This window comes from Chamaea fasciata, unplaced genomic scaffold (genome assembly GCF_029207755.1).
Source record: "Chamaea fasciata isolate MVZ Bird 193981 ecotype frontalis unplaced genomic scaffold, bChaFas1.0.hap1 SCAF_21, whole genome shotgun sequence".
NCBI lineage: Eukaryota > Metazoa > Chordata > Aves > Passeriformes > Sylviidae > Chamaea > Chamaea fasciata.
In genome coordinates this window covers 3,043,834-3,065,482 of record NW_027094106.1, presented here as the reverse complement: position 1 = coordinate 3,065,482, position 21,649 = coordinate 3,043,834, and the positions used below count along the sequence as shown (strand labels likewise).

The following is a 21,649-nucleotide window of genomic DNA, read 5'->3' as shown; positions in this document are numbered from 1 at the left end:
GGTGAATTCCCGCTCCAAGCTGCAGGTCTCATTGTCCTGCTGCTGGACAGTGCCAAACTTTGCTGTCCTCTTAGGAATATGTGAATTACTAAAATCTGGTATACAATAAATATATAATTGCATTAGAAAAGCTTGATCAGGGTGCATCTGCATGGAGTTCATGAGCCAGGAAGCCCATCCATTGGATGATTAGTAAGGCTTTTTACAGTTTCAAGGTGTATGGAGGTGTGTGGGGACACACTGGCCACGTCCTTGAGCCAGCATGGCCAGCATTGTCAGAGCAGAAGAAGGTTGGGCATCCCTGGGACAGTAGTTTTGGCTTGTGCCATTACTGGGTGTAATTCTGCCTTTGCTGGTGCTTCAGTAACATCAGCTGTTTCCATCCTTGAGCCGCTCTGTGGTGAAATCTGACAAAGCTGCTTGCTGCCCTCTCTTCATTCCCACTGGGAAGAGCCTCTCCTGGTTGAGTGGGGACAAATACACAGGAGACAGTAGGTGCCCCAGGGTGATTCTGTTTGTAACACTGAGAGGACTCGGAGAGTTTAACATTATGATTCTTAGGGCTTTTTTTTTTATCCTTTCATCAATAAGGATTGGAAACAAAAAATCTTATAAAATGCTCAGTCAAAAAGAATCCCTCCAGAGCTGCACCAACAGGATGACTGATTACCCGTGGCTTCTATTAAACAGGCATTAATGATGATTATTGTCTCTTTAGCTAAACCACGAGTCTCTGCACAGCAGCACAAGACTTCCGAAGGTCACCTTGACAATAACATGGTCCCCATAAAAATATGTTCAGGGATTTCTTGAGCATTGGGTTGCCAAGGAGCCACTGTGGACATTGGGAGCTTCTCCCAGTCATGAAGAGAGGTGATGAAGGGAGGTGGAGAGCTGCTAGAGCCAGCACATTGGGGCAGAGAAACTGTCAGCTTGCAGAAAGTAAACTCATGGTGTCATGGTTCAAAGGCTTATTTTAAAACTTTGGTTAGTTGCTTAATTAAAATATTACCAGCCCTCCCTCTAAGAGGCCTTAATGGCTCGTGCAAGTTGCACATTGTTAGTTATAATACAGTCCTTCAAAGGATATGTTGAAGAAATCACTTTCTTCACAAAGTGTCACAAGATTTGTAGTGTTTCTGTAAGATCTTTTGGTATTGGGGTTTTTTGGGTTTCTTTTAAGAAGAGAGAAAAAATAAAAGATTGAAAAGAAAATCCACAGTATCAAATCCCTCAACAACTTAAAGGTCCCATAATCTTCTCTGTCTGCCCCTCAGCCTGGTGATGAAGGTGCAGGCACTGTGTCATGCCACCAGGTGTTCTCCATCTGGACACTGCTTTGCCAGACAGGTTGCATCCCTGCATGGCTGTTTCTTGTGTTTCATGCTTTCAACACCATGTTTATTGATCACAGTGGCATGGGTTGGTTTCCAAATAATTTTTCCCCAGAGAGTAGCTTGAGGGTTTTGGCCATTCCTTGAAATTTTTCAGAGCAGACTGTTTTTCTGATGGTGTTTTGCCTGCAATGCATAGTAGGGCAGCCCTGGTTTGGGCACACAAGGCTCTTTATCTGGTTTAGAACATCCCTATATGTAAGCAATGCTCCCTGCTTGTATGCTGCTGCCAGGGAGGGGAAAGCAACTTGTACCTGACCCCTTTGGGAGATTTTGGTGTCAGAGGTAAAATGGAGCCAGAGGCACATGGTGGGGACATGGTGGGACTGTCTTGCCAGTGTTGAGGGGAGCAGGTGAGAGTTCTGGGCTGCTGGAGGTGATTATGCAGTCAAATGTATTGATGTTCACACTGTCTGTGAATAGCGGGATGGAGGGAGGTTATTGGTTTGGGGTTTTTCCCTTGTCTGTCAAAGTGAATCAAAGCTGCTTGACAGCAACAGCAATCAAACTGCTTTCCGTTCTTCCAGGAGGTAAAATAAGAAAACTGACTAGAAATGAGGTTCCCAGAATATCTCAGTAAGCAAGAGAAAAAAATCATTGCGAGCTCCTCTGCCTTCTTTGTCAGCCCTTGGCTCCCTCCCACCTTGCTGATGGCCATGTACCTCCCTGGCATATGGCTGGGCACTCCCAGGGGTGGGCTTGTGCCAAGTGACCCTAACTTAGGATTCTGCTGTGAAACCTGAATGATGAGACATCTGCTTATTGGCTTTTTATGAGCTTTTTATTAATTAGTGCTTTTAGAAAGGAACCGGAGTGCCTTGCATGCTAAGTGCGAAGGCAGGAATGGGGTTTTTTCCTCCTAATGATTCTGTTGGTATTTCTTGCTCTTGCATTTACCCCAGCCCAGCTCAGCCATGGTCAGGGGCACAGGGTATTTGTCAGTAGTGTGTAACTCTGTCCCCTCCCCAGGTGAAGCCATGGGGAAGAGCAGCGTGGTCCCTCTGCCGTACGAGAGGTTCCTGAAGGAGCCGGGCTCGCTGGCAGTTACCGGCTTGCCTGAGGGGATCAGCTTTAAGAAACCCCTGGAGTACGATGTGAAATCCCTGATGGCCATCCTGGAGCACAGCCACAGCATCCGCTTCAGGCTAAAAAGGTAATTCTGGGGACCTCCAAGGAGCAAGGGAGCAGTGAGCCCTTGGGATGGTGTGTCTTACAACACTGGCAGATGATGATTTTGTGTGGCACAGGCCGGAGGGTCCCTCCCTTGTCCCAGTTTCTCCTTGAGACCCACAAACCTGGGCCCAGCCGTGCCAAATCCAGCCTTGCACAGAGATTTGCTCGTGCTGGGGGGCTTGAGTCCATTTCAGACTCGTTTCTATAAAAAGTGTGTGTAAACATGCACATTAACTGCATCTTTTTATGTGTCTCTGCCAAAATTTCCACTGCGGTAAGCTAAGTGCTTTTCTATCTCCAGAGGGATTTCCAGGGTAAATGCTGCAAGTGTCTTCCCAGGCTGAAATGGGTTTTTTAATGCCAGGCAAGGAGGGAAGTGGGGGACTGCAGCAGAGCAAACTCCCCCTTTTGGCCACATTTACGCAAGGGGTTCAGTAGTTTTAGGTGCATTTCCCCTGCATTTGCCTGGCTGGCAGCACCTCAGATCCATTCAGAAAAATGCTGAGCATGACCAAATATCTCCTCTAAAGGCTTGATGCTTCTGGAAAATCAGGCTGAGACAGCTAAAAGTAGGACACGCAGAATTTGAGCTGTCTGTGAGCTTGTGGCTCCCCGCCTCATGTGGAGCAGGTTGGTTTCTTCAGTCTGAAACTCATTTGTGGGCTGACTGAGCTCCCCCTTGAATGTGCCATGGGTGCTGGGGGCTGGCATAGGCAATGGAGCCATGTGATTGTGGTCATTAAAAGTTTTACCCCTTAAATGCACTAGGCATGGAGCTGGGCAGCTTGGTCCTAGCTAATAAAAATGCTTTGAGCTACTGTAAGACCAACCAGCTCCACTTAAAGAAGACAAGAACCATTTAGGTGCCTGAAGATGCTCAGGAGTTTGAGTGATGGATGTAACTTCTGAATCATAGAACAGAACTACGGACTGGTTTGTATTGGAAGGGACCTTAGAGACCATCTCATTCCAAGCCCCTGCTGTGGGCAGGGATGCCTTCCACTATCCCTGGTTGCTCCAAGCCCCATCCAACCCTGCCTTGAACACTTCCAGGGATGGGGCAGCCACAGCTTCCCTGGGCAACATGTGGCAGGGCCTCACCACCCACAAAGGGAAGAATTTCTTCCTAACATCCAATCCAAACCAACCCTCTTTCAGTTTGATGCCGTTCCCCATTGTCCTGTAACTCCCTGCCTTTGTCAAAAGTCCCTTTCCAGCTCTCCGGTACCTTTGGGTAATGGAAGGCCAGAGTATGTTCTCCCCAGAGCCTTCTCTTCTCCAGGCTGGACAATCTCAACGCTGTCAAGCCTTTCCAAATAGGAGAGGTGCTCTAACCCTGTAATTAGAGGAGTTAGAAGGAGTCCTTCATGGCACTCCTCATCACGGAGCCTGGCAGCCGGTGGTGCAGCACGTCCCACCCTCCCAGGCACGGCCCTCCTTCCCTGTCCACGTCCTTGCTTGTTGCAGCTTAGCAGTGCCACCATGGGCCCAAAGGAACCTGTTTTTCCCTCCTCTTCTCCCTTCCTTCCCCTCAGGCCAGCAGATGAGCCCAGCCGAGAGCCCAACCCCAACATCGAGTTAACTTGTTCCTCCCTCGCCTCCAAGGGCAGCCGAGACTCTGGTGCCAGCGGCCCCGTGGCCAAAGCCGCCGCGCAGGACGCCCCCTCGGCCATTGCCATCACCAACTTCCTGTACGGCGTCTCGCTGCCCGGCCCCGTCACCATCGACCTCAAGCAGGAGGCGGCCTCGGGCCTGCCCGGGCCCACCGCGGCCGCCGAGGCGCTGCTGGCCCGGCCGGCGGGAGAGCTGAAGGTGCCTTCCTCACAGGAGTACAGCGACTGCTGTGGTAATAGCCTGGAGTTTGCTCTCGGATGAGGGCCTGGTGCGCAGCCCGCCCCCGGTGGCAGGGGGCAGGCCGGGGGTTCTGGGGTGTTCTTTGGGTGAAAAGCAGTGTAGAGCTTGGCCTGTGTGGAAATGAGCAGAGCCCTTGCCACGCTGCGCTGCTTCCGGCCTTTCCCTGGGTGCCTGCGAGGTGCTGGCAGGGCACACGTCTGGTTTTGCCCCGAAAACGACAGGTGCTGCACCACCGGGCCAGAAGGGCAGCAGGAGTGGGGATGGCAGGGGTTGGTCTGGCCAGCACCGCACCTGGTGTCGCAGACCAGGGTGCAGGGAGGAGAGACAGGAGGGTTGGTGGGGGACAGCACCCAGGGTCTTGTGGTGGTGCCTGGAGCACTGGTCAGGCTCTCATCAGCCCTTTCTCCTTGTCTCCCCTCTTGTCCAGGACAGAAATCATCAGTCTCCGGAGGTCCCCTCATCCAGAATGTGCACTCATCCAAGCGCATCCTCTTCTCCATCGTCCATGACAAGACAGGTCTGTGTCCTGCTCCAGCATTAAAGGCAGCTGGCAGCCTTAGTGAAAGGTTTCCCCTCACCGCATCTCTCCCCAGCAGTCCCCCAGCCCTCTCCACGCTCTGCAGTGGAGAGGCAACGCATCTCACATTGGAGCCAAGACCTTTCTCTCTGCTCCGGTCCATCCCTGCCATTCCAAGATGCTTCTAGTGGTCCTTGAGCACTGCTGGCTGGCTGGGAATTCCCATCTCTGCTTCCTGCACAGGGAGCCAAGGCATGGCTTTGGGAGAGGCTGTTTGCCCCAGCTGCAAACAGCACATACCTGCTGAAAACTTGGCATTATCTCAAAATGACTGAAACTCACTAATCCCAGCGGGATTCTGCAGCAGTGCCTGGGGGGATCAGCAGTGGGGAGGAGGCTTCATTTCCCCAGCTCCAGGCAATGCAGCCTAAAAACCCATGCCTGCCTTAAAGGGGAGAAAAAATACGGGTGGGAAGATTGGGAAAGAGAAGAAGATAGAAAAGATACACTTGTGAAAGCGCTGTACCTTTCAAGGGTTCATTCCAGGTGGAGTTGGCTCTGTCCAAGAGGGTCTTTCATTCCAGGGCTGAGAGATTTTATGGGGTCATTTCTTAGGAATCTGCTTGGCACATGCCAAGGAGAGTGCTTAGGTCTGGGGTTGGAGAGGCCCAAACCTTGTCTGCCAGCCTGGCAAGATTCGCTCAGGAACAGGGAAATAATTTTAAAGTCTTGTTCCTGCTTCGCAGCACTTTGCAGGAAAAAAGTGCATCTGCTGTGTATGAACCATATGGAAGTTTCTTATTTCTTGTATTTTGTTTTGATAGATAAGTGGGACAGTTTTATAAAAGAAACTGAAGACATCAACACCCTTAGGGAGTGCGTGCAAATTCTTTTTAACAGCAGATATGGTGAGTAGGAGTTAATATCCCATTATGCATCTGCAGTGCTTGTGGATTGCATATCATTATATAGCAATCATTTTTGTTCCCTAACACAGCAGCAGAAGCCATATGCTAGAGCTCCCTGCTCTTCCTAACACATTTAGCTCAGCAGCTCCCAGTCTCCTGAAGGTTATGTCAATATTTCTGTTTGGAACCCCACACCATTGTCAAGGAATTTATAACTGGGCTGTAAAGCAGCCCTGTCTGGGAATGTGGCATGCTGGATCTTAGCACTCGGGCACCAGGAGTGGTGGCATGTGGCCCTTTTACGTACATGTGGCAGGTAAAAAGAAGGTGGATGTTGTTGCAGCTGCTTTTTTCTCCGTCTGCATGGCTTGCATATATTGTTAGTGTTCCCTTTGCCATGGGCAGTGCTTTTGGTGTAGCTTCTGGGCATTTGGGCAGGTGGAAGCTTGGGAAACCACTTGGGGCTGGTGGGCTCTTCAGCTGTGCCATCCCAATCAGGCTGTATAATTCCTGAGTTACAGATGGGCTGTAGGTGTGTGCAGTGTCACCTGTATATGGGCTTGAGACAAGACCTTTATTTTAACTTGTGATTTATGTTTGTGGTGCTGGAGTGTGTCCAAGAGGTAACAGAGCTTAGAAAGAGTCTGGAGCACAAACCTGATGAGGAGCAGCTGAGGGAGCTGTGGGGGCTCAGCCTGGAGAAAAGGAGGCTCAGGGGGGACCTTCCCACTCCCTATAATTAGCTGAAGGAGGTTGTAGCCAGGTGAGACTTGGTTTCTTCTCCCAGGTGACAAGTGATAGAATTAGAGGAAATAGCTTCAAGCTGCTCCAGGGAAGGTTTAGATTGGACACTGGGGAAAATTTCTTCCCTGAAAGGATGGTCAGGTGCTAGCACAGACTGTCCAGGGTTGTGATGGAGTCACTATCCCCTGGAATGTTCAAAAAAGCATATGGATGTGGCACTTGGTGGTGTGGTTTGGTGAACATGGTGCTGCTGGGTTAACAGCTGAGATCAATCTTAGAGGATTTTTCCAATAATAACAATTTTATGATTCCATGTGCTATGAAGCTTGTGAATCACAGGGCTCACTAACCTGCTGTAGTGGGTCACAAGGAGTTTGTGAATGATATTTGGGGCAGTTCACTCCTGGTTTGAGCATCACTGGGCATGTTTGGGGGTTTTGGAAGACGCTTAGCTGTGTTTACTGCTGCTTTCCTTTTTATGAGAGAGAGCTGCTCCTGGGGCTCACTTTCTGAGACAAGTAGAGAAGAGGGCAGAATGCATTTGCTCTGCTTAAGTTCAAGCACTTACACCTTTGTTTTAGCATCTGTAAAAGACAAAGCACTTGTGCAAGTGAAAAACCACGTGTTCGCCTTTCAGCTGAAGCCTTGGGGTTAGACCACATGGTCCCTGTCCCATACCGGAAGATTGCCTGTGACCCTGAGGCAGTGGAGATCATTGGCATCCCAGACAAAATTCCTTTCAAAAGGCCTTGCACCTACGGTGTCCCCAAACTCAAACGGATACTGGAGGAGAGGCACAACATCCATTTTGTCATCAAAAGGTGGGTGGCAAGGAAAGCAAAAGGAAGCGTGTGGCTCAAGGGTGTCAGGGGTTTGAGCTGTGCTCCCTCCCTGCTCGCAGGTTTTGACACGAAAAACTCTTTTCACCCTCTTATGAAAGACAGTTGAAAGCTCTTTCCCCCTGCAAATCTCTGGTTTTCATCTCTCTCTTTCTCTTTTTGCAAGGATGTGGCAGAGTTGGCTGTACCATGATCACCCCTCAAGTTCTGCCACCCTGTTTTAAGTGATCATGGGCACCAGACTTTGCTGATGCCACCCCAAACATTTGAAGGTGGTTACAGCACTTGTGTTGTTCCCTTCCTAGAGATGTGAAACTACAGCGCAGAAAAATCCTGGACACGGCTCCCAAGGGGACTAAAATCACCAACATTGATGGAATTCAGGCACCTAAAAGGGATTAGCTTTCTTGATGTCAGTTGATAGAGGAGCTGCTTTGTCCAGGCTGCACCAGGCTGGGTCAGGCTGTGGAATGTGGCCCTGGGCACAGTTGGCTCCTATGAGCAAAGTTGCAGGTAGCACCAAAATACAATATTCAGGAGACAGATGACATCGTGGTCAGTTGTCTGTACTGGAAATTGAAACAGCTACTTTGGTGCCACTGTTTCTCTTTGTAAAGCCAGCCCATTGCAGCCTCATTTAATAAGTTAAATTGAGAGAATGACTTATAAGCAGATTTAGAGGTGCTTTAGTTAAAAAGCTCATGCCATAAGGTTGCTGGGCTGCACAACAGGCTAAAAGGCCTTTTTTAGCTGAAGAAGTCATTTGGAGAATGAAAAAATCTACTAGTTTGACTTGTTTTAATGCTATTCATTTATTTAACCTCCAATTCAGTCATTAGCAGCATCTATTTCTAATTCTTTTTTTTCCTTTTCTCCTAGGATGTTTGATGAAAGAATTTTTACAGGTATGTTCTCCAGATCCTTTGATTTATTGCCCACAAAATTGAAAGGTTATCCAGAGAAGCAGAGTTGAAATAATGTCACCTGTAAGCAGAGGAAGTGCAGGACACATGCAGTTATGCTCAGTAAGGAGAAACCTTGTCTGTGCCCCACACCAGGACATGCTGAGATTGCCTTTGCCTGGTATCAGTGCAAGCTCTGTCCTCCCCTTAAAAATTGAGTTTTGAAGGTTTAAGCGAGAATTCCTGGTGTGTGAGGCTGGGCTGGCTCCTGAATCAGGCTGAGCCACAATAAAGGCGGTATATGGTATATATCTGTACTTTCAAGAGAAAGAAAACACTGCTGTGTTCCTCACTGGTAGGTTTTTTGGGGTTTTTTTTTGTTTGTTTTGTTTTGTGTTTGGTTTTTTTGTTTTTTTTTTTTTTTTTTTACTGGAACGTGCTGGCATCATCCAGCTGCTAACAGTTAAAAAAAACAAAACAAAAAAAAAACCCAAAAAACCCAAAGGTTCATTTTTTCTGTGACAAAATGGTGGGGATGGAGTTCTTTGACTTTCTTTGCTCTGTGTTTTTACTCCTTTTTTCTCTGAACTGGAGAAGCCAGAATAATTCTTTACTGTGAGGGTGGAGAGGCCCTGGGACAGGGTGCCCAGAGAAGCTGTGGCTGCCCCATCCCTGGAAGTGTCCAAGGCCAGGTTGAACGGGGCTTGGAGCAACCTGGGATAGTGGAAGGTGGCCCTGCCCATGGCAGGGCGTGAGACAAGATGGTCTTTAAGGTCTCTTTCAACCCAAACCATTCTGTGATTCCATGATAAGTGCTTCTTGGCGCATACAAGGAGACAGGTACCCATGCTGTCAGACTCAATCTGCACTCCAGCAATGCCCTCATCCCACTGCCCTCATGCACACCTGGAATATGGCATTGCATCTAAATTTATCACACCCAAGTCCTGGATTGCCTGGGCTTGGCTCACAAGTAAAGACATGTTTTGGGGTGGTGGTTTGTTTTGTTTTTTTCTCCCCTGAGCTGCCAACCACACGTGCTGGTAGCTCTCCAAAGCTTCCTTCTTCCCAGATATCTCTGCCAGCCAAATTATCACTCTGGCCCCACGACAGCCCCAGCCCTAAGAGTCCTTCCCTGAGTGTGATGACACTGCAGTCACCCAGAGGGGACCTCCTGCAGAACCTGGAGGGGGCCCACCTACATGGGGGATTTCTTTGTCTAAAGCCATTTATGGCTTTTTTTTTTTTCTTCCCCTCAAGAAAAGGATTTCTTTAAGCTCTACCCCATCCCCAAGGGATGGAGCACTGAGCTGTGTTTTGGGATGCTTGGATTTTCCTTGCATAATGGCTGCACAGGGTCTGAGGGAGGCATCATGTACATCCTGCTGATGGATACCACAGTGCTATGAGCTTGTGGATTACATGGTAGGGATATTTGGAGATGAGGAAGCAAACCCAGCAGAGCTGAGGTGGGTGTCAGATCCCACTCTCTTGACAGGTCCCTGCAGGGCTACCAGAAGCAAAACCCATTAAACCTGGCTCTCTGTGGTTTGCATCAGCACATCAGCTTGTGCAAAAAAAAAACCCCTGCATCTGCTGAGTCAGGAGGTGCCATTTCTGCAAAGACATTATTTTCTGAGTGGAGCTGTATTTTAAGTTGCCATTTGCGAAGTATCCCAAAGCTTCCCCAGAAAGTTTTGCTCACCCTTTAATTAAAATACCCACCACTGCTCGGAAACCTATTTTTGTTACTCCCCTGGGTAGCGGCTTCAGGCAGGCTCTGCTGGTGCAAGAACAAGATTTGGTTCATAGAAAGCACAAATTAAAAGGAGCGTTTTGGACTGTCAGTAGATAAATAGTATCTTTAAGGTTCTATATTTCTGCTGATCCTATTGCCAGAGCCCTGCCCTTTCTCACAGGCTGGAACCAAAAGGAAAGTGGCATCAGGTTCCCATAGATGGAATATGTTTTAGAAGAGTGGGGATGTTGTGATGGTGCTTTGAGATCAGCAAAGGGCCTTTGACAACATCTATTTAACATGACGCCTTGTGGTTTCTGCAGCCTCACAATGTAGTCTCATTCCCTCCTTCCCCCAGCCTTCATTCTTCAGCTCTTTGCTCACCTTCCCTGCCTGATTTTATTTCCTACTCCACCTTCAGCTTACTCTTTCCATCTCCAAGGTCATTGTTGAGGCTTCATTTCAGCTCCTTTCAGGCTGCTGAGGAGCAGGGAAGAGAGAGAGAGGAAGTTTTTCATGGTGGCAGGATGCATCTGTCCCTCTCTGTGTTGCTGTGACAGATTTCTCCTGCTGCTTGGTGGGCTTGGAGCTGTGAGACAGGCCTGCCTGTGTCTCTGGTATTCAGTGTTTTGCCAAGCTCCATCCAGTGCAGCACATCCCCTCCCTTGGGACAGGGCTCTCCCCACTCCAGGGCTTGCTCCTACAGCAGTGATCCATGGCCATGGGTTTTCTGACCTTAGTCCCTGCCTCTTGGAACCCTTGTCCTCTCAGCCAGGCCTTTCTGGAGGTGCTCTTTCCTGGCAGGGCTTCCCAGCACACAAATAGTTATGGAGAAGTTTAAGCAGATGTCTTGCTAATATTTTAACATTTGAACCCAATGGAATTGGCATCCTTGTCTTTGCAAGCAGGTGACATTTGAAAACCTACTCTCCCACCCTGACCTCAGCTGTGGGACTAGGAGGGGGACAAGCTGCAACATTGGCATCTCCAGTCACTAATCCTGGTTTTTCTTTTCTCCCAAAACCCACCATGCACACCTGGCAACAGGAAGCAAATTTACCAAAGATCCAACCAAGCTGGAGCCCTCCAGCCCTCCCCGGGAGATCTCCCCCGAGCCTCACCGTGGGGCCATGCTGGAACTGGTGGGGACCTCTCAGGCCAACAGCAGGTAAGTGGGACTTCTGTTGCTGTTCCCTGTAAAATGACATCCCTCAGAGAGTTATTTTGGGGCTATTCATGTGAACAGCAGGTTACTGATGTGTTCATCAGCAATGTCCAGTGGGTGCAGGAGGGTGCCATGAGTACGCTGGAACATCAGGAAGATGTTGTAAGTCCATAATGGGAAGGTGAAGGGCTAAACTGGTGTTGCTTTCCTGCCTCCCTAAAATCCCACTGCAGTGGTACAGCTAGTCAGCACAGGAGGAGGCCAAGCAGACCTGTCTTTTTGCAAGCCAAAAGTTTGGAATCATTAATTTAGAGCAAAACTGATGAAATGAGGGCCATGCCTGGGATTATCTGCTGGAACCGTCTCTGGTGTTAATGCTTGACCTAAAGGATTTACCCTCAGCCCACACTGTAGCAGCATCCTGCTAATTAAGTGTTGCTTGTTTAGAAAGCTCACAGGGAGCCTACCAGTGCGTTTAATAAAGGGGGGGGTTATACATTCCAGCAGGGCAGGAGGTTTTTTATGAGAGTACTTGTTTCTGTTACAACCGTGCCATGAGCTAGACAGGTCCAAAACATGCTGGCAGCACCTGTGGAGCATATATCACATAGCATACAGCTTTCCAACCCAGACTGAGAGATCCAGGAGGTGTTTTTCTCTTTTTAGCCCCAGTTTCCTTCATTCTTTATTCAGTGGAAGCAAGGTGTAATTTAGTCTTTAAAATCACTTTAAGGAAGAGAGGCAGGGCAACACTTTATAGCATTAGGAACTGCTGTAAAGTGAGGAACCTTTTCCCAGCCTTGCTTCACACAAGTGGAGTGAAGAATGCTCCTCAGCTTCTCTGGCACAAAGCCTCACTGCCCAGCACTGACAGCTGCACCAGCTGGTGCTTCAGACAGTGCTATGTGGTTGCTAACCTGTGCAGGTTAGGATGGGGAAATAAGGCAACTTGTCTTTGTCCCATCCATGTCATCCCTTGTGTTCCTTCCCTTTTACTGACTCTTCAATGACATGAACCTATGACAGATTGGAGTCTCTTCTGGTTCTCCCCAGTGCTGTTTCAGGTTTGTCCCCTTGGATGTGTCTGCTGTGTGCCCCTAACGCATGTCGGGGACAGCAGAACCTGCAGCGTTAGAGCAGGCAAAGAGTGAGCCTGGAAATATGGCCAGTACTGAAATACCACAGCTTTGGAGGGCAGAGACCTCTGGAGCTGCCCGGCCTGCAGGGCTGGCATTTGTCTCCAGCTTTCTGGGTATCTTCAGCTTCAAAAGAGGGTTTGTGCAAGATTGTTGGGGTTTTTTTCTTTCTCCAAATGAGGAACCTCTGTGCCTTGGTAGGGGTGTTTCCATAGGAATGGTCTCCCATGTCAGAGTCCTGCTCCAGGGAAAGTGCAGTGTTCAATAGTCCAGGAGAAGGGCCAGACACTGTGAGGTGTAATGCACTCCCCAGGGAAGCCTTCCCCCCACATTTCCTTGGTGAAAGGTTTACTTTGACCTGAAGTAGGAGAGTTTAAAACCCTTCCCAAGGCTCCCAGGTAGTCTATACAGTACCTTCTAGAGCAATGATCCTTTCGGCTTTTCCACAATTAGGAAGAATATTTCAAGAGCACTCCTGGCTTATTTTGTGGTTTGTTCTGCTGATGCTCCTGAGTGGATTTAGGCAAATGAGAAGTGCTTTTGAACATCCCTCCTGAGCCAACAGGCGCTGGCTCAGAAGGATTTTCCTTCCCCCTGAAGGACCGACATTGTGCAGGAGTGAGTTTTCCTGAGTGGTTCCTTGGGTCCCTTACTGCCAAAGAGCCATGGTTGTCCTTATTCAAGAGAGAGACAAGAAAGCACATGCATCCTGAGAATGCAAAATAATCTCATTTGGATGCAGAACAACTTGTGTAAATTCCTGAGCATGTGAAGTTAACTGTAGATGGGAATTTGGGATAGTGCCCAGTTTTCAGTGAAGAAAAGCTTTGAACAGAATAAATATTTACCGAATCAATTGATTTTTCCTTTCTCCCTATTTTTTTACCTCCATGAGCAGCCACACTGTAGCAATACTTATGCACTGCTCTCTGTCGCAAAGGGATGGAGCCAACCAAATTTTGGGCTTAAAAACAGCCTCTCTTGTTTTCAGGAGCTCTCTGCTGCAGTTCCATCCATGGGTGTCTAGAGGCAGGGCTGCCAGCAGCAAGGGTGCAGGACCAGGGTGGGTTTGAGAGCAGGGCTTATTTGCAGAGAAACTCGCAGACCCTCCAGCCAAGGATGCTCTGCCACTGCTGGGACCATGGATGTGGTGACCCTGGGAACCCCTCTGTAGCTCGCAGCCCTCTGTGATACCAGGCAGCATTTCTCCCTCCTGCCAGGATCAGTCCACACACCACTGCCTTTTAAGCTCTCTCGTTTCTTACACCATGACTACCTTTGTTGTCTGCCTTTCCTTTTCAGGTCTGAGAAGTGTAATGTTTCTGAAGGCTGTGAACCAGGTGAGGAATAATTAATTTTCTCTTGCAAGACAGTGTTATGGGGGGCACACTAGAGAAACATGCCTGCAAAGTAACTTGAATGTGTGACGTTGCATGATCGCACCACAGTGCAGTTCTCTAAGGACTTTATCCCCATTTGATGCAGAGATGAAGGCTCTTACCCTCTGCCCCTCCAGCTGGGGCCTAAAAATGCGTAAATTGAAATAGTGAGACTTAAGCATGTGCTTAAATGCAAAGCTAAGGGAGGTCTTTGTTTTCTGAGTTCCTTTGAAAGCCCCCACTGAGAAGTCAGCAGTGTTGGTATTCTGAGCACCATCAATGAAAAGCTTTTCCACAGATTTAGGGGCTTGGATCCATTGAAACCACACCAAGCCATGCTGCCTTGCCTTTCCAAGCTGCAAGCTGGGATTCAGCACTTTGCAGTGGATCTATCCCACCCTAAGTGAGGAAATTTATCTCGAGAGAAGAGGAAGTGGGCTGAGGACTGTGGGCAGCCTCCTCCTGGGACAGCTGGTCAGCACAGGCTTTCATCTGCTGGGGTTGAACCCACACTGAGTTTCGCCGGGGTTCACCTGGTCTCATCTTGGTGTGATGCAGTGAGCCCTCTCAGAACAGAGGCAAGTTCCAGGCATGAGTTTGGGAGCATAAAAATTGCTAGGAGCTGCCCGCTGGAGACAGCTCCTCCAGTGTCTCCACCAACACCCATTGGTGGCCCGGTTCATTTTAAGTGAAGAAAGTCAGGAAACAAGCACTTAACAAGGTCCAGCTGCCAGTTGGAGGGCACCAACAGCTCCTGCCAGCCAAGCTGTTTGCAGAAGCCCTGCCCACAGGTGTCCCTGCATGCTGTGGGCTCGATGCTGCTGGGCCACTGGACTGAAGCCTTGTTGTTGTGGCAAGCTCAGCTGGTCCCCACGTGCCAGCCGGTCACGCTTTCCCTGCACCGGTGCTGTATTGGGCAGGTGTGGCATTGCTGGATCCTGTTGGCGACTGCCTTCCGTTGCCTTTCCCCATAGGTACCTCAGGAGAGCTAGGTGGGATCAGGCAGATCAAAGTCGAACCAGACGAGCTGAACATCATCCAGATCACCGTACCAGGTAGCTGCTGGGGTACCACCTGTGCGCAGTGGTGGCTGCGCAGGCAGGGTTTGTTTGCTGCACGGTGTTTCAGCATTTTGCTTTGAGAAGAGGCATTTGCAGGGTGTTTCCCAGCACGTGAGGTTCCCCCACGTACCTGCAATGGTCTTCCTTAGCTGGGAAGAACATATTGAGGAACGTATTGAGGTTTCCTGGGAGCACTGGAAGGTGTTTTAGGGCTCTTTGTTGTTTTTCTCTCTCCTTCATTGCTTTCCTATCTTGCCTTCCCCCTGGAGAAAGCGAGCCTGGTTTGCTGCTTTGCTTCATGTGGAGGATCCCAGGTATTGAGTACAGGATGCTTTTGAAGAGGTCCTTCATTTAGAAAACCAGCCTGGTGTTGAAGAGTTCATAAAAACAGGTCTAATAGTAGACAGGTTAAGTATTAAGCACTATGCTAAAAAGGTGTTGGAATTGTTGACACTGATGGGGGAAATTACCCACATTTCTGCCCAGAGAGGTCAGTGGCATTGGGTTGTGATGGAGATGACATGCTTGAGAGGCAGCTGGGAGAGTCAGTTTTCCACTTACCTGTCCTGGACAGTGCAGCGAATGGTAGGATGATCCTCAGGGTTTAACAAATGGATTGTTAGCAGTTTGCATTTTCAGTGTGCTTTACAGCCATTAATAAATAAGCTCCACAGAATGAGGGCAGCAACAGAACTCTAACATGCCTGAGGGTGAGTGATTCTGGGGACAGCAGTGACACCAGGCCCCACCACCCCAGTGCAATCTCTGATGCACCCAAATTGTAGCAGTCCCCATAGTAAGGTGGTAGTTGAGGAGTCACTCCAGGATTGATGAAGAATAGACTTACCTATGGTTACTTTAGGGGGAGGAGAAGGAACAAGGTATAGTGGTAGAGCAAACATTTTCTTTTTTAACTTGGCAGCTAATGGAAGAGGAGAAAGTTGATACGTGGTAAGCTGGAGGTCCATGGGAGGAGTGGGAAGAATTACCACTTGTCCAGTGCCAGGGAGATCATACCTCAAGCCCAGAGTCCACCTTTTCTTGCCTTATTTGAAGATCGAGTTCAGTCAGAGGGAATACAGCTGAAAGCAAGGAGGAGGATTAATAGAAAAGAGGTGCTCACCTACAGGGACAAATTGGTGAAATTGGGATTATTTAGCCTGTGAGGTCAGAAGCAACCTGATTGAAGTATATAAACTAGCTGAAACTTCATTTAAAGCTGAATTTGGATGGGAGTTTGAGGGCATTAAACAGCCTAGCACTTGGGGAGACAGGTTTAATGTAAGGGAAACCAAAAGAGGGTTGATTTTTTGAGGAAGGCAGCATTAGTGGAACCATTTCGCCCAATGTAGTAGCTAAATCGAAGTAGCATTAGCTTTTAAAGTCAAAATTGAGTGTCTAGATGGAATTAAACCAAGTAAATAATTTGAACTAGTTTTGCTCTTCACCTTCTGTGGAGGTTAGGAAGAGATTTTTGCTTCTTTCCCTCAGACTGAAAGTTCAGGTGTGTGTCAGGGATGAGGTCTGGGTGGTTCTGGGAGGAAGAAGGCAGATGCATCCCCAGAGCATTTTCTGGTGGTTTGTGGGACTCCTGGGAGTGGGGGACCCTTCACTCAGCCCTTGCTGATGTCCAGGACCCTCTGAACGCTGTTCTGGGGACAGTGTCCTGCTGGCATCAGAACAAAAGGTGCGCATGGGTTTTTGTCCACAGACCGATCACCTGGTCCAGTTGAAATGCACGACCCGGTGCCCACGCAGGTGGCCTCAGATGAGTCAAGATACATCCTGGAAACGGTGGCAGGTACCAGAAGTGAAGCAGCTGGGAGACTGAACGGTAGGACGGGTGTTCGTGCATGTGTCAAAAATGAGTGAATGCCATTTGTGATCCAAAGTGGTGGAGCTTGAGACCCAGTTCCAGAGTCTTGGCCTCAATGAGGCCAGCTGGGAGCTCTGATAGACTAACTTCTGGGTTTCTTGGCACTGCTGTTCCTTCCTATCCTCTCTTCAGCTCCAGCATGCTGCAAACCTAAGCCCCTTTGCCCAGTGCACACCTGGAGTTTACCTGTGGGATGTATGCTGGCCCTGTGGCTGCCCTTGCTCCTCCTGGGTCTTTCCTCTCCCAAGGAGCCCATGCTGAAGGGTGGGCAGCCCTCGTGTGTGGAAGCACTGGATTTGTTCTGCCAATGCAGCTCTTGGCATGCTGGTACCAGCCCAGCCTCTACTGGGACACATGCTCAGAGCTTAGTGAGGGGAGGGAGCAGTTGAGTGGCTGCAGGGCACCTGGAGAGCTCCTGCTTATGTCTTGTCTGGTTTTGCTGGTGCCTGCTGCTGCTAACCCTCTTCTTCCTCAGCAGAGACAGAGAAGGGGGCCAGTGAGGAGTCTCGACACGAAGAAAAGCAGATGGAGGGATCAGGTGAGTGTATGGTGAACTCTGAGCATCGCCCATCCTTGCAGGTTTTTGGAAGGATGGGTGCACACAGATGTATTTTAGGTTGGGTTTTGTGAACTTCCTATGTTATCAGCAAAACCTTTATCTTTTAGCCTTTAGCCTCCAAAACCTCTGCCCATAGAAGGGTATCATTGTGTTCCTGGGCTCTGTCCTCTCCTTTTGTGCTTGAATTTACTTTTCCTTCTATGTTTTTTTCTTTTGCTCCTGTCTGCTAGCATAGCTCTGTAGCAGGTGCATCTTTGCCCTTCCTTGTTAGGAGGTCAGTTTGGAGGCCACTCTCAGAGGACTAGCACTGATTTGAGGGCATGGAGAGTGAATGGCTCTCTCTGCCAGAAGTCAGGCAAGGGCTGCTCACCTGTGCAGTGCTTGCCCTGGAAGCAGCTGGTTGCTCAGAGCATTTTTCTGTATTGTTGTTTGTTTTTTTGGTTTTTTTGCAGATGGTATAGGGGACATTTTAAGTCATTTGAGGAAACAAGTTGAAATTTTGTTCAACTCGCGATACGGTAAGATGGTCATTAACGCATGTTCATCATGCCAGGCGCTGGCTTTGTCACCAGCCATTTCCAAACCGGCAGCCCAGAGTGGAGATGCAATCTAATTTGTTCATCTGCTGTCAGCTGGGCTCACAAATGCCTTTGAAACCTCCTCCAGCCTTGTTATTGCAGCTCTTCCCCTTGGGTTTCCTTGAAGTTGTTTCACTGGCTGCAGCCCAGGAATTGCTGCCATGGCATTCAGCCTTCATCCTGCAGAGGGAAGGCCCAAAGTGGTTCCCCCATCACTTGCTTGAAGTCTCAAGAGAGTATTTTCCACCCATGGTGATCATTGCATGGCTCAGGAGGGCTGGTGGCACCTTGGTGGTGGGGGCTGGCACTGAGCATGCTCTGCTCACCTCTACTTAGAGAGGTTATTTAACTGAGAAGAAATACAAGTGGGGTCACACATGCATTTTGAGAGATGGCAGACAGTTTTTGCCACTTTTAGGACCAGGAGATGTGGCTGTGCCTGACAATCCTCAAAAGCCAGGGGCATAGCTGAGCTGGTAAAGCCCATTGTGACCAGGGAAAGGAGATGAGCCAGGATCTCTCAGGCAGGGTGGGCACTGGGGATGCAGCTGGAACAGCCATTGGAGCAGTGGCTCTCACTGCTCCCCATGTTACTGTAGTAACTGGGAGTCATCATCCACACTGATGAGGTGGGGTTTTAACTTTGTTGTGGTTTGACACTGGCCAAACACCACATACCCATGAAAGTTGTTCACTTACTTTTTTCTGTTACGGTTGAGCAGAGGAGAGGGGGAAAAAATAAACAAAGGGCTCATGAGTTGAGATAAGGACTGGGAGAAAACAGTCTAAGGGCAAAACAGGTTCAAATTTAAAAGTATAAAGTAAATTTATTATTGACAGAGTCAGAGGAGGATAATGAGAAGTAAAATAAGCCTTTAAAACACCTTTTTCCCCCAGCCTCTCCCTCTTTCCCACCAACAGTGCAGGGAGATAGGGTATGGGGGTCTTGGTCAGTTTGTCATTCAAGCTCTTTTTCTGTTCACTCGGGGAGAGGATTCTTTTTCCTGCTATGCCATGGGGTCCCTCCCATGGGCAAACAGTCTTCCCAAAGGTGTTGTGGCATGGGTCACTCGTCCGCAGGGTGCAGTCTTTCAAGGCTGGGCTGCTCTAGCTTGGAAGCAGGTGCCCTCTCTCTGTATTTGGGTCTCCCACTAGATTACAGCTTTCTCTGGCATCCACCTGCCCCAGCGTGAGCACTTTTCTCACAGCCTGCAGGTGGATCTCTGCATCACCTGTGGACTTCATGCCTTACAGGGAGACAGTTTGTTTTACCATAATCCTCACCACAGCTTGTGGAGGAATCTCAGCTCTGACGCTTGGAGTACTTAGTCTCCCTCTTTCTTTTATACTGGCCTTGGTGCCACCGTGTTGTTTTCCCTTACACGTCCTCGCTTCCTCCTTTCCTCTGACTAGAAGAAGAACTGCTCTAATTGACCCCATAGCATATCCATCTTCCATCAGAGATTGGCTCTCTCAGACATGGTGGAAGCTTCTAGCCGCTTCTCAAAGAAGCCACTTCTGTGGCCTTCCTCTGCTACCAGAAACTGGGCTGTGCCAAGTCAACACAAACCTGTTTTTTCATCTATCCAAACAGCACTGCTTGACATTGGCTGTTTGGTTGCTTTTGGCAGTGTTTAGCAGAGCAGTGGGAGTCCTCACCCTGCTGGTCTGCACAGGCTGATGGGGCATCCCCAGGCACATTCCCTGTCCCCTCACTTAGCAGAGGGGTTTCCATGGGGGTCTGGATGTGGAGGGATGTGTTTCCATTGTGTTGTGGAGGGATGCTTGCAGCCTTTTTAGGAAGGCAGGCTGTAATAATGCAAAAAGCCATCTCCAGGTGGCTGCATAGCTCTGTCCCTCATCTCATGTTTGCCAGTGTCAGGAACATCCCCATGGAGCACAGAGTGACCACAAACTCCCCAAAAGCCTCTTCAATCCCTCCAGCAACATACCATGTTGCTGTTGCTTAGACCTGACATGGAGGTCCAGCAAACTAATGAGATTGGGTCCCCATGCAGCGAAAGCCATAGGAATATCAGAGCCAGTCAAAGTCCCCTACTCCAAGTTCCTGATGTACCCTGAGGACCTGTTTGTTGTGGGCTTGCCAGAAGGCATCCTGCTGCGCCGCCCCAACTGCTTCGGGATTGCAAAGCTGAAGAAGATCCTGCAAGCGAGCAACAACATCCAGTTTGTCATTAAAAGGTAAGGCAGGTGGGGTGGCTGTCCCTTGGGGAGGATGTTTTTGCTCAGAGCTCCTGCTGCTGTGCATTGTGCTGGGGAGCACCCATCACTTCAATAAATTTGCTTGATTAGAAGCAGACAAGGGTTGTTGCCCATCTGTAGGAGGCAGCGATGGTGTTGTCATCTGTCCCTTCATGTCTTTTGGGTTTTTAACTTGCTTTTGCAAAGGTTTGGCCACCTCAGCAGGATGGGTGAAGAGGCCTTTAAACTTCAGGGTGCCTTGATCTCGGAGCAAGGACAGGGGCTGGGAGCCCTGGGGGGTTTTACTGCAGAAAGTGGCTCCAGCTGAGGTCCAGATGTGTGTATATGCACGTGGGATGCTGCAGACATGAGGAAGGATGCTGCCCCTGTGCTGAGGAGCAAGGGATAAGAGCTATGGGAGGGCTGTGAAAAGCCACAACCAATGTAATGCAATAGCATTGCCCTGAAAGAGGAAACAGATCCAGCAGAGATGGATTTTAAGACGTCTTAGGTATTTTGGGGGCAGTTTCTCACGCAAATGCTGGCACAACCAATGCTGCAGGTGACTGAAACAGAAAATAAATATTGGAAGCATGGAGATTTTGTGGTGTCAGCATAGCAACTCTCAGGTCAGCCCAGCCATATTTTGGGGTTTCCTCCTGTCCTGATCTCAGATCCACTCCTTTGTGACACAGCTTCAGTGCACCTTGTTAACAAGCCCTACTATCACCTCACTATGCAGCTTTAGTATTAGGCAATGTAAATGGCAATTTTGGGGGTCGATTTTATGTTGAAAGAAGCCATACACAGCTGCTCCCATCCCTAAGAAACGTTCAGGACCATATCCACTAAAAGTCTGTAGCTGCTGACTTGAGCTGCTCAGTCATCACCTGCTTAATCTCATCCCAAGGAGTGACACATCAGCTCATTAAAGAGTCTGTCAGCATGAAAACTATGTCCAAAGTTCTCCCGCTGTGTTGCAGGAGCTTTTAAATGGCATTAGCCAGACAGAGGGAATGGTTTGTGGCTGTAGGAGCGGTGTCCTGAGGATGCTGGAGCAGCAGGTTGTCACTGGCAGGGAGGTCACTCACATGCCCTCTGCCTCTCCCTGTTTTCCAGACCGGAGCTGCTGGCAGAGGGCATAAAGGAGTCGGTGTCAGACGGCTCGGCAGCCAAAGGTAGGCTGAAAGACACCTGGCAGCTGGGCTCTTAAGGTCTAGGTAGGAGAGGAGTGAGAATGGTTTCCTACAGCCTTCCCTCCCCACCTTGTTTTTTTGGCTGAAAACCCCCTCCCATGCATCCCCCTTGGCAGCACTGTGAATCCTAATTCCTCTTATGTCCCCTGTCTCAGCCGCCGACGAGAGGGACTCGAGCGAGGTGCTGCTGGAGGACGCTGTGAAGAGACAGGGCTTTCAAGGTGTGGGGCTGGAGGCAAATGTGGGGGCTGAGGCAGAGCCCCTGGCCCACTGTGGAGGCTGCATGGGGCAGACCTGGGTGTTGGGGCTTGGTGGGTTGGCAGAGGAACAAGACAAGGCTGGGAAGAGGGAGAGAAGGAGGTGGGATGAGAGGATGGAAAGCACCAGGCAACTAGAAGACAAGATGCACTGCCAGGGCAGGCAGTCCC

The 21,649-nt window shown here is 49.3% G+C and overlaps 1 protein-coding gene across 8 annotated transcripts in view; it reads left to right on the top strand.

Annotated features, from left to right (window-relative positions):
* Positions 1–21,649, top strand: part of GTF2IRD1 (GTF2I repeat domain containing 1) — a 70,262-nt gene that overhangs the window by 30,119 nt on the left and 18,494 nt on the right. For 3 of the 8 annotated variants that reach the window (XM_066202137.1, XM_066202133.1, XM_066202134.1), the window contains exons 5-19: positions 2,364–2,547; positions 4,103–4,413; positions 4,849–4,938; positions 5,763–5,846; positions 7,228–7,411; positions 8,309–8,334; positions 11,117–11,237; positions 13,673–13,710; positions 14,724–14,804; positions 16,522–16,644; positions 17,162–17,224; positions 17,698–17,763; positions 19,842–20,025; positions 21,145–21,203; positions 21,377–21,442. In XM_066202137.1, the coding sequence (XP_066058234.1) occupies positions 2,364–2,547; positions 4,103–4,413; positions 4,849–4,938; positions 5,763–5,846; positions 7,228–7,411; positions 8,309–8,334; positions 11,117–11,237; positions 13,673–13,710; positions 14,724–14,804; positions 16,522–16,644; positions 17,162–17,224; positions 17,698–17,763; positions 19,842–20,025; positions 21,145–21,203; positions 21,377–21,442 (1,680 nt within the window). The remainder of the gene's footprint in view (positions 1–2,363; positions 2,548–4,102; positions 4,414–4,848; positions 4,939–5,762; positions 5,847–7,227; positions 7,412–8,308; positions 8,335–11,116; positions 11,238–13,672; positions 13,711–14,723; positions 14,805–16,521; positions 16,645–17,161; positions 17,225–17,697; positions 17,764–19,841; positions 20,026–21,144; positions 21,204–21,376; positions 21,443–21,649) is intronic. The other 5 variants (XM_066202138.1, XM_066202132.1, XM_066202131.1 and 2 more) reach the window with 5 other exon arrangements.